This window comes from Hemitrygon akajei, chromosome 3 (genome assembly GCF_048418815.1).
Source record: "Hemitrygon akajei chromosome 3, sHemAka1.3, whole genome shotgun sequence".
NCBI lineage: Eukaryota > Metazoa > Chordata > Chondrichthyes > Myliobatiformes > Dasyatidae > Hemitrygon > Hemitrygon akajei.
This window is the reverse complement of record NC_133126.1, coordinates 118,759,171-118,773,346: the sequence shown is the minus strand read 5'-3', so window position 1 is coordinate 118,773,346 and position 14,176 is coordinate 118,759,171. Positions and strand designations below refer to the sequence as shown.

Here is a 14,176-nt window from a genome sequence, read left to right as displayed (position 1 = left end):
CAATTTCCTTAGACTCAGGGTCATTTATGTTTGAATGTTGATTCGATCCCTGTCCTTGGAATGCTGACTGATTGTGAGGGAACAAGAGTTTATGGATAGACAGGGTGATTACCACAGCTTAAATTCAGAGGAGGGAATCAGTCAAAATATTGAAAATAGTCAATAGAAGCAAGGATCTGAAGTGAAGAATTTATGCAAAAGGAATTAACCTGATTCAGGGTATTTTTGTCATTTGATTCTCAATTGGTGGAAGATGAGCAAGCCACTCCAAAACCTTCATGCTTCCGCTATATCTACTAAGGACATGCTCCATTAAGCAGGCAGCATGAAGATCTCACCAAAAGCAGCTGTCTCCTTTTCATTTCAGGACGTAATTTGATTGGTTGCTAACTATAAAGCTCAAAGCTATTTGCAGTAGTATCTTAGGACTTCTAGAGCAGGCATCTCAAGGCATTGGGAAAATTTCAGCAAGCCATCACCTTATCCTCTAAATTCAGTGGAAGGATAAGTGAACTAACTTGAGCTTCCTCTCCTAAACCAATGTCTCCAGAGTTGAGGCACTGGTTACATTCAGTTGGCTACGTTGGCCACAACCTCCCTTCCATCAGTAAACCTGAAACTGACCCTCAACCCTTGAAAAGGGTCAAGGATGTGTTCAAAGTCTTCCTCAAGATGAATGACAACCCCATTAAGATTTCTGAGACTTTTGTACATGACTGCTCAAAATGGAGATGGAGCAGTTGAGATAATATTAAAAACATTCAGCTTATGCATTAGGAGCACATAGATATTCTGTATAAATAGCAGAATTACCTACCCACCACATCAATCACTACCTATCCCATATGGTGGAAGAGTTTGTAGTTGGAGATGCAAAAGACTGCAATGCTGGAATCCAGAGCATCAAACAATGCTGGAGCAACTGAGTAGGTCAGACAGCATCTATGGAGGGAAATGAGCAGCTGATACTTTGGGTTGAGACATGGAGATAACATGGCCATATATCCATGTGAAGAGGGTGAATGGCAGATGAGGGAGAGGGAAGAATATTAATGATATTAGAACCTGGGAGGTAATAGTTGGAAGTGACAAAGGACTGAAGGTGATAGAATCTAACAGAAGAAAGTGGAGCATAGAATCAAGTGAAGGAGGTTGGGAGGAGAACCAGTGGAAGGAATGTGTGGAGGATGGGCAAATGGAGAGTGTGGGGAAAAGTTTATCATCCCTCATCATCTACCACACAGCCCACAGAACAGGAATGGAAGCAAGTCTCCGACTGCCTAAGAAGGAGAGTATTCTTGTGACTTGATTGCTTTAATTCATCAACTCACAGAAATGAACAACATCTCTAACCTCATGGCCATAGTTACATGAAAGTCTTGTTTAAAATGGCTTAGAGTTGGCCTCTTTATGAAGAATCCCAATGGAACTGTTCCATAGTTTTCCTAGTGGAAATAAAACAAACAGCTAGATGTGCCAATTTGCACAGCTGTATTACTCCTGTGGCAAATATGCAGTAAAGATTGAATAGGGAGCAGTGAGTATTTGTGCCCAAGGAACTTCCTCCAAGTCTGAAATTTTCCATTTATCTACAAGGAACAAATGGCTCAGATACTATTCTGTAAGTCTTTTACCCTAACGATATTGACTTACAGTCCTCTGGCACGTGTCTATGTGCACCTTCTGAAGTATGTGTACAGATTCCTTACTGCATTTGTAATCAAAGTAACCCAAACATTAATGAACTTCACTGCAAGGAAATCCAAATCCATAGACCTAGCCCTACTCTATGCTATATCCTCTTTGGAGTTTGACAGGGCAACATTTCCCAATCCCAAACTCTGTCTTTCAAAGCAAACATTTTTTTTTGCAAATCACAGAACTACATTTTGCTATAAAGGGAAGCCAGGATTCCTGATCTGACATGGCCTCCAACAGTACACAAAGTGACTTTAAATTCCCTTGAAAGGGTTAAAATGGTTGGAACTGAATGAAAAGCAAAACAAATCTGTTAAACCATGACCGATTATTTTTGTTGGCAACTTCGCCAGCCTTCAAGACTGATGTATGGACCACACAAATGACAGATTTCTCATTGGCAATTAAATTTGTTTATGTGTGTCCCCATATAGACTAAGTGCTCAAGTTAATCCTTTTGTTTACTCTTTATTAGTTTATTATATGACTGATTGTTCAAGAGAACTATTCCTATTCCTACCCATAAAATGAGATCTACATGGCGCCAGCCAAGTCCCTGCTTATCTTAGAAGGAATAATAAAGTTTTTATAGCTCCTTTCACACTGGGAATAATCCGAGAACATGGTATTTATTTTATAAATGTGGAAAAGTGCTTGCAGCTGCTCCAAAGATGTCTATTTGAGTTGTCAAGCTTTTGTAACAATGGAGTGGATGTGTGTTTGTTGACTTGGGAACCTGAAGCTTGTTGGGGAATGGGAAGCATGTTCATATAAAGATTGGTGGTGTAGATTTGAATTTGTTCATAGGTTACAAGGATCTGGGATCATTTGTTTCCCATGCAAATCAGAGGGCACTTTGCTACCCAGTTCCATTCACAGCGGTAATGGATTGAGCAGGTCCAAGACTTACTGGTGATATCGGTTAATCTATCTTGCTGTTAGCTCCTTTCAGAGGTGACATATTCTAGTTGCGAGGTATTTGAGACATGTTTGATCTTAGTTCTGCAAATTGCCAGAATCCATCACCCTATTGTATTCAAATAGCAAGGGTGTGTTGTCCAGCCCAATCACCAATAGCGCCAATCTCCTGTCGAATTGAAAATTACCTCTTCTGATGAAATGGCAAGTTGTAGTTGGTGTCCATGGACTCTAACCTCAGGAAAAGTATCTATGAGGGGGCTAGGAAGAACACGAAAACTATTTTAAATTCTGGTAAGCTGAACCTCAGTGGTGATGTTGTTTAGATCCAATTGGCTCTACCTACAGCTTTTCTGCTTATCTTTATGATCCCTAGCTTGAGCATGAACCAAAATCTCCAGTGGTTTCTTCACTGAAATCTCAACTTTAGAACTTTGAACTTAAGAGGAGAAATGGTTCCCACAATCCCTCTAGCCTGCTCTACCATTATATCATGGCTGATCCAATCATTGATTTTAACTCCATTTTCATTCCTAGTCTCTATAACCCTTGATACCCTTTCAGCAGAATATCTACACCAACCTTGTATTTAATTAAAATTTTGTTCAAATCTGGACTGAGCCAATCTTGTCTATTTGATGTCCTCTCACTGCTTTCTCAAAATAAACTCTCAAAATGCACCACTCCAGAGTCATGGTTGTCAGGAGAGCCATTTGTGATCATTCATTCAGCTTAGACTCAGCACCTGAATAGCTTCTTCAAAATTCACTTACTGTCTGAAACTTAACACACTCACCATTACCAACTCTCAACACACCCTATCTGCAACCTAGTATAATTCATTTGCTCCACTGACCCTCCAACAAAGTCTTGATTTCATTCACACTGTGTCAGACAGGATGACCTCCAATTTCTCTCTCTTCTGAGCATTCTAATCATATAAATAGTTCTAAACTCTTATAGTGTTGCCCACAGTCAACAGTGGTAGATTGCCATATTTAGACCATCTCTTAAGTAGCTTCTTTGTGTTGCTCGAGACTGCATGAGCATTCCTCTCTGCACTACTTCATCTGTATTTTTGCACTTTCTTCCTCAAATACCCTGTGGTTCTGCTCTCTCAGTATCCATGATTGAGCCGACTGAATGCACAGACCACTGTAAGAGTCTTCCCAGCTTTGGCTTACGAACGCTTTAGCAACATGCACCAAATCCTTCCCCATTTCTGGACTATTACCTCCCCATCTGCTTCTGCACCACCTTCAAGTTAATTTCACTGGGGGCTGCCAACAATAGCCTTGGTCTACTTACCCAACCAACTTTTTCTCAACTCTTTTTCTTGCTGCTTAGTTCCAATCTCTACGCCATTCATGTCATTAAAAAGATACTTGGATTATTTTGTCAGTTCATACTATCTTTGATACCTTTTCAGCTTCTTGGTCTGGTTGTTGGCATGATTTCAACAGAGGATTCTACTCTGCCACCTGCTTTAGCATAGCTCACCAATTGATATTGTGATTTACCCTCCTATAGCTTGGCTGTTGTCTTCAGCTCTGTTGACTCACTTCCATGACCCAATGTTTCCCACAGTTTCACTCTTATCTAACTCAGAAACCATTTCTTAACTTAATTTAGAGATGCTGCATGGTAAAAAGCCCTTCTGACCTAGGAGCCTACGCACCCAATTGGTTAATTACCCTACCAAGCTGTACGTCTTTGGAATGAGGGATGAAGCCAGTCATAGGGAGAACATTCAAAACTCCTTGCAGACAGCAGCAGAATGGAACCCAGGATACCGACGCTGAATTAGCAGTAACACTAACTGTTATGCTATCAGTCATCTCCTGAAAAGGATTCTTCTCTGCCATGTAGCCATCATCAGCTTGTTGAAGCTTACCTCATGAGCAAAATATTTGGTCTTTTTTTTTTAAATGCCCGTACCCACTTTTGTCAAAAATTTTGTTGGACACCATGCATTCAAAGGTAATTTGGTTGTATGTGTGCACATCCCCTCAACTGGCATAATCCTAATCAGCACAGTTTAGCAAAACTATGGCCACTTTGATCACTTTGCACAAAAATGGACATTGTTCTTTCATATAAAAATTTATATTTTTTATGATACTATATGCCTGTGATGCTGCTGAAAGTAAGTTTTATATTGCTTCTGTGATGATATGTATGTGCATATGACAATAAGTTCAATTCTGAGTATGGTACTATTCAATTAGATTGGTCCAAGAACCCCACCATCTAATGGTTGTCTCTTGCTCTTCAGAACTCTTACACTTCATTCTCACATACTTCTTGTCCGTTAAGGCATGCTAGATTCAGTCATTAATGATAGATTTGCTGCATGTCATCCTCTAATTGTTACTGATGAACAGGTGGAGGAGCTGAAGACACAACTCCGCCTGGTGGAGGATGTTCGAGATGGAATTCGGCGAGACCTTATCGAAGCTCACAGGAAGGTGCGAGAGAATGAGGAGGCTCAGGAGCTGCAAAGGAAAGAGAACCTGGAGCTCAAACGTGTTCTAAGTGATGAAGCGCGGGAGAAGGAGGCCATCCAGAAGTCCAATGAGGAACTTAGGAATAACATCAAAAAGGTTGAAAGTGAGAGGATCAGGTATTATGAATTTGGATGCTACAATCAGCATGCCACCTTCCCAGTCCCCATCACATATACACTCCAAATGCGAACTTGCTTACAGTCGCTAAAACTAATTATATTTAACAAACACTACCATCCTATAAATTAACCCTCAAAACTACACTCCAAGAACTTTCTGCATTTACCTATAGGACTTGCAAACTTAGTTACTTCAAAAGCAGCAATAAAATGGCACCCAGAATGCTCCTCAAAACTATTCCCTAAAACCCCCAAAAATGCAGCTATCAAATCCTTCCCATAACTGTACCCTTAAGCCACTGCCTAAACCGAACCTTAAACAGACACAGCTAACCTAACTATCAGCTCTCTTTCTCAAATTGTTGCTGTATTTGACTCCATGCTTTTGATAACGGCTCATTTATAAGAGCTAACTTGGTACCTCTGTGCTTAGCTTAAAGAGAACAAATGAGGAGAAGGAGCAGAAGATGAAAATCGTTGAAGACGCCAAAACCACAGCTCAGAATGAGGCAGGAGAACTGCGTGCAAACCTCCGGGACGTGGAAAAATCCAGACTGGATGCTCGGAGAGAATTGCAAGAACTTCGACGTCAGGTGAGAGAGGAAGTTGAAATTAGTTGAAAAACTGCAATACTGGAAATCAGAAACGAAAAAAGAAAATGCTGGAATGTTTTGGTTACAGAAGATCAGGGAGCATCTTGAGAAGAAACAGAAATAAATCTATTGCTTTATGACCCTTCCCCTTCACGAAAACTGAAGAAGTATCATTGATCTGAGGAATAACTCTGAGTATCCCCAGCTATTTCTGTTGTTATTTTAAATGCTGAATTCACTGCCTGTAATCCTGTTCATTTACAGTATAATAATGTATTGAGGTACAGCATGCAATAAACCCTTCCTGCTTTTTGAATCACAGTGCCCAGCAATCCCCTGATTTAATTATGAATGACCAATTAACCTACCAACCAGTATGTCTTTGGACTGTGTGAGGAAAACCGAGCACCCAGAGGAAACCCACACAGTCACAGAGAGAACATAAAATCTCCTTACAGGCAGCAGCAGGAACTGAACCCAGCTGGTCTGTACTGAAAAGCGTTATGCTGACCTCTAAGCTACCGTGCAGCTCAACTCAAAGTTATAAGAATATCTCCTGACCTAACATATTTCTTACATTGCAATTGTGACTACATGGTTAAAACCTGTAAACCAGAAAAACAGTGAGATTTAAACGTCTTTTGAACGTACTTTTCACCGTCATTCTCAGGTGACGATGCTTTAGTCTTCTGAATTGTCAAGGAAAAGAGATCAGATTTACTTAACCCCTGTCCTGCAGAAAATTTTACAGTATTGAATCATAAAATGTTTGCAGTAAAGGGAGGCCCTTTGACATAAAGTTTCTAAAGAGCAAATCCATGGTTCCATCACCACCACTAACCTCATTTCCTAATCATGACCCACCACTCACTTCCCTTGGCAATCAGAATCAGGTTTAATATCACCGGCATATGTCACAAAGAAATTTGTTATCTTTGCAGCAGCAGTACAATGTAATCATGATAAATATAGAAAAAATAACTGAACTATAGTAAGTATATATGTTTAATAGATAAATTAAATCATGTAAAAATGTAAGTATTAAAATGTAGTGAGGCAGCGTTTAAAAATTGGATTTAAACGGTTTAAAAATCCATTTAAAAATTGGATGGCAGAGGGGAAGAAGCTGTTTCTCACATTGCAACCTACTTCTATTACATTTGCAGATATTTTCCTAGATTCCTCCAACCAAATGCTATGTTAAAAAGAGTTCCCTTATTTCACTCTTAGCTCTCTTCAGCCACACTGTCAACCCTGCAACGTAGCAGTCAGAATTTCAAAGATATACAGTACTGAAAGAAAAGCACTAAGGTGTATAATCTTACTGAAAAACATTGGGATTTTTGATACCTATTATTTGACACTTTCTCTTACAAGAAACCCCTGAACACTAGTACTATTGAAATTTGACCTTATATGCAGCAAATCACTTCTTTCATTGAGCAGGGATTAGCGTCACATATATAGCCGCTGCTGTCATTGTAGCTGCAGGGTTAGTTAATGAAATTCAGTCAGTAGTGTCACCACGGACATATCTATAGAGAGAGTCTCTCAGCATCCAGCTGCTGAAATAAAGCATTTCCTGGTAGTTTTCCCTCGTAACTTTGTTCCATTTTATTTTATACCTGTGACATCTATTCTCTTCTACTTTATTTTATACCTATGACGTCTATTCTTTGACCTCTTCATTCTCCTATTCTAGATGTTGTCCAGATCCTTTATTAATTTATTTACTTCTACAAAATCCCCCTTCTCAAATTTAAAGAAAATTGTTTAACCCTCTCGTGTCCTCATGTCTTTGTCCTGTTGAAGGTGGACTACTATTTTTAAAAGATACATGATTTCTGTATTACCTATTAATAAAGTGCATAATATGTGTACACTCTTTACTTATTCCTTTCTCTTCATATATCTCACCGCTTGCTTCAAAATTAGCTGGGACTGGGGACTAATGACTGAGAATGCATGCAAGGCATGCTTAATGGGAGGGAGAATTCACGATTTGTGAAGTATAGAAGGAGCTTAATATTTCAAGGGAACCCCAGCACTAGTTCAGATAGTAGATGTAGATGGATGAATGATCAGCTGCATTGTTTGTTTATTTTGTAAGAAGTTTAGAGATATGGTAGGGGATTCTAATACAAGAGGGCACGACTTCAAGATTGAAGAACGTCCTTTTAGAACTGAGATGCGTAGAAATTACTTTAGTCAGAGGGTGGTAAATCTGTGGAATTTGCTGCCACAGAGGGCTGTGGAGGCCAAGTTGTTGGGTGTATTTAAGGCAAAGATAGATAGGTTCTTGATTAGTCAGGGGATCAAAGGGTATGGGCTGAAAGCAGGGGAGTGGGGTGACTGGATGAAGTGGATCAGCCCATGATTGAATGGCAGAGCAGACTCGATGGGCCAAATGGCCTACTTCTGCTCCTAAATCTTATGATCTTATATGGTTCCCACTGCACTGTACTTCCTCTGTAACTGCAACACTACTGTATATTCTACGTTCTGCTATTGTTTCCCTTGCACAAAGTATTTATGTTTTAAAATTATCTGTCTGGACAGTTTGTAAAACTAGGTTTTTCACTGCTTCTTGGTAAGTGTGACAATGATAAATCAATTGAACTCAATTCAATTCACTTGATGTTGAGCAGAATCTGTGGATAGGTACATTACTCTTGACTTTGTCTGTGGCACCAGTTTCTACCCGCTCTTCAAAGCAAATAGCTTTATGTGACTGAAAACACAAAGCTGAGAAACCCACTTCCGTATCTGTTCCTTGCAATCCCTGTATTGTGAACTCTGCTGTTTCCTCAGGTAAAGATGCTGGACAATGAGAATGCGAAAAAGAGCAAGGAAGTGGCAGAGCTGCAGTCCCGCATAGCATTGGAGGAACAGCGCAGTGAGGAGTGCAGGCGGGAATCTCTTGACCTGAAGCAGAAGATTACGGAGGCAGAAGTAAACCGTGAATCAGCTCGCAAAGAGGTGGGATTAATCCTTTTTTAATATAGAAGCCTTACAAGAGCATTATTCAACTCTTATATACCTTCTGGTTCGCTGTTGTGAATGTTACTATTTTTTGAATTCTTTTGTGAAGTATTTCCATGCATCAGATAGACAGACGGAGATGGTGTTAAACATCATTGTGAGAATGGAGAGCCTTTATTAACCTGCACTAGAAAAGTGCACAGTCCAAGACTAGACTTGAAAGTGTAGCTTTTGCTTCTAAAGCAGGCATGATATCACTCAACGGGATCCTCCCTGCATCATCAGAGTGATGCATGTGTGAGCTCTTCTTCTCAGGATAGAGATGTGATGAGCAGAAATTCAGCGCTTTCTGCAGCAGCACACCCCAGCTCACGCACCTCTTCAGTGTGACAAGAGTCCAGCTCAACAACCTGATGCTGTACTCGGAGATCCTTTCAACATCTCAGCTCCAATACATTGAAATTGATGGACCATTCATAACACCAATGTCTACCTACTCTCCTGAAATTTACCTGCTAGACAGGGTCAGAGCCTTGAAGACCACCTTTATGGAGGCACCAAGTCGTCGAGCAGCAGAAGTGACTCTATTCACGGGTTATAAGAGACAATAAGACATAGGAGCAAAGTTAGACTATTTAGCCCATTGTGTCTGCTCCATCATGGCTCATTCTCCACAGCCATCTGTGGCAATAAATTCAACAGATTTGCCATTCTTTGGCAAAATAAATTCCTCTTCATCTCTGTTCTAATGGACTTCTTCTGTTCTGAAAGGATGCCATCTGGTCCTGGACTCCCCTAATATAGTAAACAAACTCTCCATGTCTACTCTATTTGGGTTTTTCCATATTTGATTGGTTTAAATGAGATCACCCACCCCCCCCCCCCCCATTTTTCCAAACTACAGCTAGTACAGGCACAGAGTTATCTAATGCTCCTCATACATTAACCCTTTCATTCCGAGGATCATTATTGTGAACCTACTCTGGACCTCTCCAGTGCCAGCACATCCTTCCTAATATATGGGGCCCCGAAACTGCTTACCATATTCCAAGCACAGTCTGACCAATGCCTTATAAAGCTTCAGTATTACATCCTTCCCTTGCTTTTATATTCTAGTCCTCTCAAAATGAATGCCACCATTGCAATTGCCTTGCTCACCATCGACTCAAACTGCAAGTTAACCTTTAGGAAATCCTGCACAAGAACTCCCAAGTCCCTTTGGCCCTCTAATTTCTGAATTTTCTTCTTGTTTAGAAAAGAAGTGTACTCTTTTATTCATTCTACCAAAGAGCATAACCATACCGTTCCCTACACTATATTTGATTTGCCACTTCTTTGCCCATTCTCCTCATCTGCCCAGGTCCTCTGCTTCCTCAGCACTACCTGCCCCTCCACTTGTCTTCACATCGTCTGCAAACCTGGCTAGAAAATCATCAATCCTGCCATCCACATCACTGCCATATAACGTGAAAGGAAATGGTCCCATCACCGATGCCTGCAGAACACCATTAGTCACCAGCAGCCAATCAGAAAAGACTGACTTTTATTCACACTCTTTGCTTCCTGCCAGTCAGCCAATCTTCTATCCTTGCTAGTATCTTTCTTGTAATGCCATGGACATTACAGGAAAGAAACCTGGTGCTCCTGACTCCATGGAGAAGCCATAGGGAGAGTCAGCCTGCACCTTCCACAATCATCTCTTTTCTGGTTGGCTGCTGGCGACTAATGAGTTCTGTGGGGACAGGGTGATGGGACCACTTCTCTTAACATTATATGTCAATAATTTAGATGAAGGGTTTGATGATTTTCTAACCAAGTTTGCAGATGATATGAAGACAGGTGGAAGGGCAGGTGTACCTCCTCCCAGTCCATCATTGTTGCTGATGAAGCCAGACACTGTTGTGTTGCCAGTGAACACTGATGTGGTCAGAACTGGATTTAGCAGTACAGTCATGCGTTCGCAGTGTGAACAACAGCGGGATGAGCGTGCAGCCCTGGGGAGCAGCGGTACTCAGCGTGATGAAACCAGAAATGTCGCTGCTAGTATGGACTCTCTCTGGCCTTTTCATCAGGAAGTCCAAGACACAATTACAGAGGGAGCTGCTGAGCCCCAAACTGGTAGGGGTCCAGTTTCTGGGAAAGGATTTCATTGAAAGCAGAACTAAAGTAGATGAACAGCATTCTGACATTGGTGACGCCATGGTGACACAGTTGGAACAGAGCTGTGTAAATGGCAGAGGCTGTGATATCGTCGATGGGCCAATCTGGCCGATATGCAAACCAGTAGAGGTCCATTGTGATGGGAAGGCTGGATTTAATGCAATTCATCACTGGCTACTTGAAGCACATGAGTATTACTGAGGTCATTGCCATGGGACACTAGTCATTGAGGTAGAATGCAGTTGTCATCACGAGCACGAGCACTGGGATGATAGAGGTGGGGGTGAAGCCTGCGGGGATGGTGGTCTGATCCAAGATTCTGAAGATGTCAGTGAGAACATCTGCTAACTGGGCTGCACAGTCTCTGAGAACACAGCCAGGTATGCCATCAGGTCCTGTAGCTTTGTGTGGGTTGACCCAGACTAAGGTATACCTCACATCAGCTGTGGCTAGACAGAGTGTCTGCTCCAGGGAGTTGGAGGGGGGAAGGGGCCTCTCTCATCAGCACATCATTTAGTGAATCAGAATGTGCATAGAAGGCATCTCAGGAAGAGGGACCTCCCTGCCATTGATGCACAGGATGGTCTTATTATCATCTGAATCCCTGCTACATATACTGCCAGTCCCTGGTGTTACAGAAGTGGCTATAGCTTTCCTGTATGTAGTCCCATTTTGTTTTCCTTATGGGTTGGGAAAGAACATCTCTTGTTGACTGAGAGCTACCAAACTGAAGTCAGAAGACCTTGTCAAAGGTCTTCTGAAAATCCAAGTATACAACATCTATATGTTTGTGTTATGGAGTTAACAAATTATATCACACAGGAACAGGTGCTTCAGTTCACTCTGTCCATTCCAACCACTAAGTACAGATCTCTACCAATCCCATTCCACAGCACATGGTTCCCTTGGCAATTCATGTATATAACATGAGAATACCTGTCTCCACCATGGCTCAGCTAATGACTCCATAGTACAACCATTTCATCTTCTGACCTCCTCTAAACTTCTTCTGCCTCACTTTGAATCTCCAGTATGTCTTCTAGTATTAGACACCTCTGCTTTGTGAAAAGGTTTCTTGCTATTTATCATAGAACAGTAAAACACAGGCATTGACCCACAGTGCACAATGTTGTGCTGAGTTAATTAAATTAGTAATCCAATGTCCAACTAAATAAATCTCTTCTGCCTACATAATGACCATGTCCTTTCATTTCTGCACATTCATGTGACTATGTAAAAGCCACTTGGATGCCTCTGTCATATTTTCCTCCACCACTTCCCCAGGCTTTATGTTCCAGGCACCCAGCACATTCGATGGTTAAGAAAAAATTAAATATCTCCTTTGAACTTACCTCCTCTCACCTTCAATGCATGCCCTCTAATATTAGACATTTCAACCCTGGGAAAAGGATACTGGCTGTCTATCTATGCCTCTCATTATCTTATGAACCTCTGAGTCTTTGCCACTCTAGAGGAAACAACCCAAGTTTGTTCAACCTCTTATAATACATGCCCAATTACCAGCATCCTGGTAAACCTCTCTTCAAAGCCCTGATGTCATTACTACAATGGGTGAACAGAACTGAATACAATACTCCAGATGTGGCTACATTATGGAACAAGAGGTCTATAAAGGTGCAACATAACTTCCCAACTCAAACTCAATTCCTTGACATTTGATTTCCCAAAGTTTTATAAAATTGTACCAAGACCACCCTCCTTTGCCATTCTCTGCCCTGGTTAATGAAAGACTGCATGCTGTATGCCTTCTTCACCTCCTATCTGTCGGTGATACTACCTTACCTAATCTTTGGACATGTACACCAAGGTGCCTTTGTTCTTCAATTCTTTCTGGGGCCCTACTATTCACGGTACATGTCCTTCCCATATTAAAATCTTCCCCTCCACCCATCCCATCCACCTAGAAATACATCAGTTAACATTTATCAGGATTAAATTCCATTTGCTATTGCCCTGCTCAGCTCACCAGCTGATCAATTTCACTTATGTATCATAAAACTACCTTTCTCTCTATTCAGAATATTTATGATTTTCATGCCATCTGCAGACTTATTAATCATGCTGCCTACATTCACATTTATGTCAATAATGACTATGATAAACATCTGTTCATACAAATAGATGCAACAAGGTAGTGTGTAATACTCTTTGAACTGTGAGTCTGCTTTTGCTATGTTACTCCTATTTCATTGGTTGTAATTTTCTGTTTTACAAACCTTTGTGCAAAAAAATGTTCTCTGTTCATTTTTACTCAGTTTCTGTATCCAAAAATCCAAATGTACCATATGCAGTGCTCACCCTCATCCACACCAACCTCAAAGAACTCAAAAATTAATTGAACATGATTTGCTTTTCATATATATGTGGATTCTACTCAATCACATTATATTTTTAAATGGTAAAAAATCCTTTATAATAGATTCTAACATTTTTTCAACTTCCAATTTTGACAAGTAGCCCTTCTGGCCCTTTGAGCCACACCAACAGCAGACCCTGATCCAATCCTAACCCAATCACAGAACAATTTATAATGACCGACTAGCCTATCAACCAGTACATCTTTGGACTGTGGGAGGAAACCCACGTGGTCACAGGGAGAATGTACAAACTCCTAATTTCTGGTTAAAATGTTAGTAGTTCTCTGTTTTCTCTCATCCTTCCTTCCTAGGTAATTTGGATCATATTTACTGACTTCAATCTGCAAAAAAAACTATCCAGAATCCATAAAACTTTGCAAGATTATAACCAGAACATCCATTGTTTCCATAGCTAACGCTTAAAAAACTCTAGAATGTAAACCACTGGACTCTTGGGATTTATCAGTCTTCAAGCTCTAGCAAATTTCCTTTAGTTTCTCATTCACATCGGGCTGTCCAGTATTATGGAAGTTTTTTTCTTTCCTCTGTGAGGATCAACACAACAGTATAGGTAATTACACAGTCATTTCAATATTCCCTATTTAAATTCTCCCATGCCTGTTTATGGCCCTTGCTATTGCCCCTTACCTTCACTAGCCTTTTTCTTTTTACATGTAGAATCTCTCGCAGTATGTTCTCCTCTTTCTCATTAGGTTGCTCAATATCCAGCCTTCCCTTTATCAAATTCTTAGCCAGCCTAACTTGAGTTCTAAAATATTCCCAATCCTCGTGCTGTCTGCTTTTTCTCAAAACTTTTTAAT

General features: G+C 40.7%; 1 protein-coding gene across 1 annotated transcript in view; it reads left to right on the top strand.

Moving 5' to 3' along the window:
* Positions 1–14,176, top strand: part of LOC140725332 (uncharacterized) — a 348,409-nt gene that overhangs the window by 232,428 nt on the left and 101,805 nt on the right. Inside the window, exons 24-26 of the mRNA XM_073040660.1 lie at positions 5,001–5,239; positions 5,676–5,835; positions 8,647–8,814. Coding sequence (XP_072896761.1) covers positions 5,001–5,239; positions 5,676–5,835; positions 8,647–8,814 — 567 coding nt within the window. The remainder of the gene's footprint in view (positions 1–5,000; positions 5,240–5,675; positions 5,836–8,646; positions 8,815–14,176) is intronic.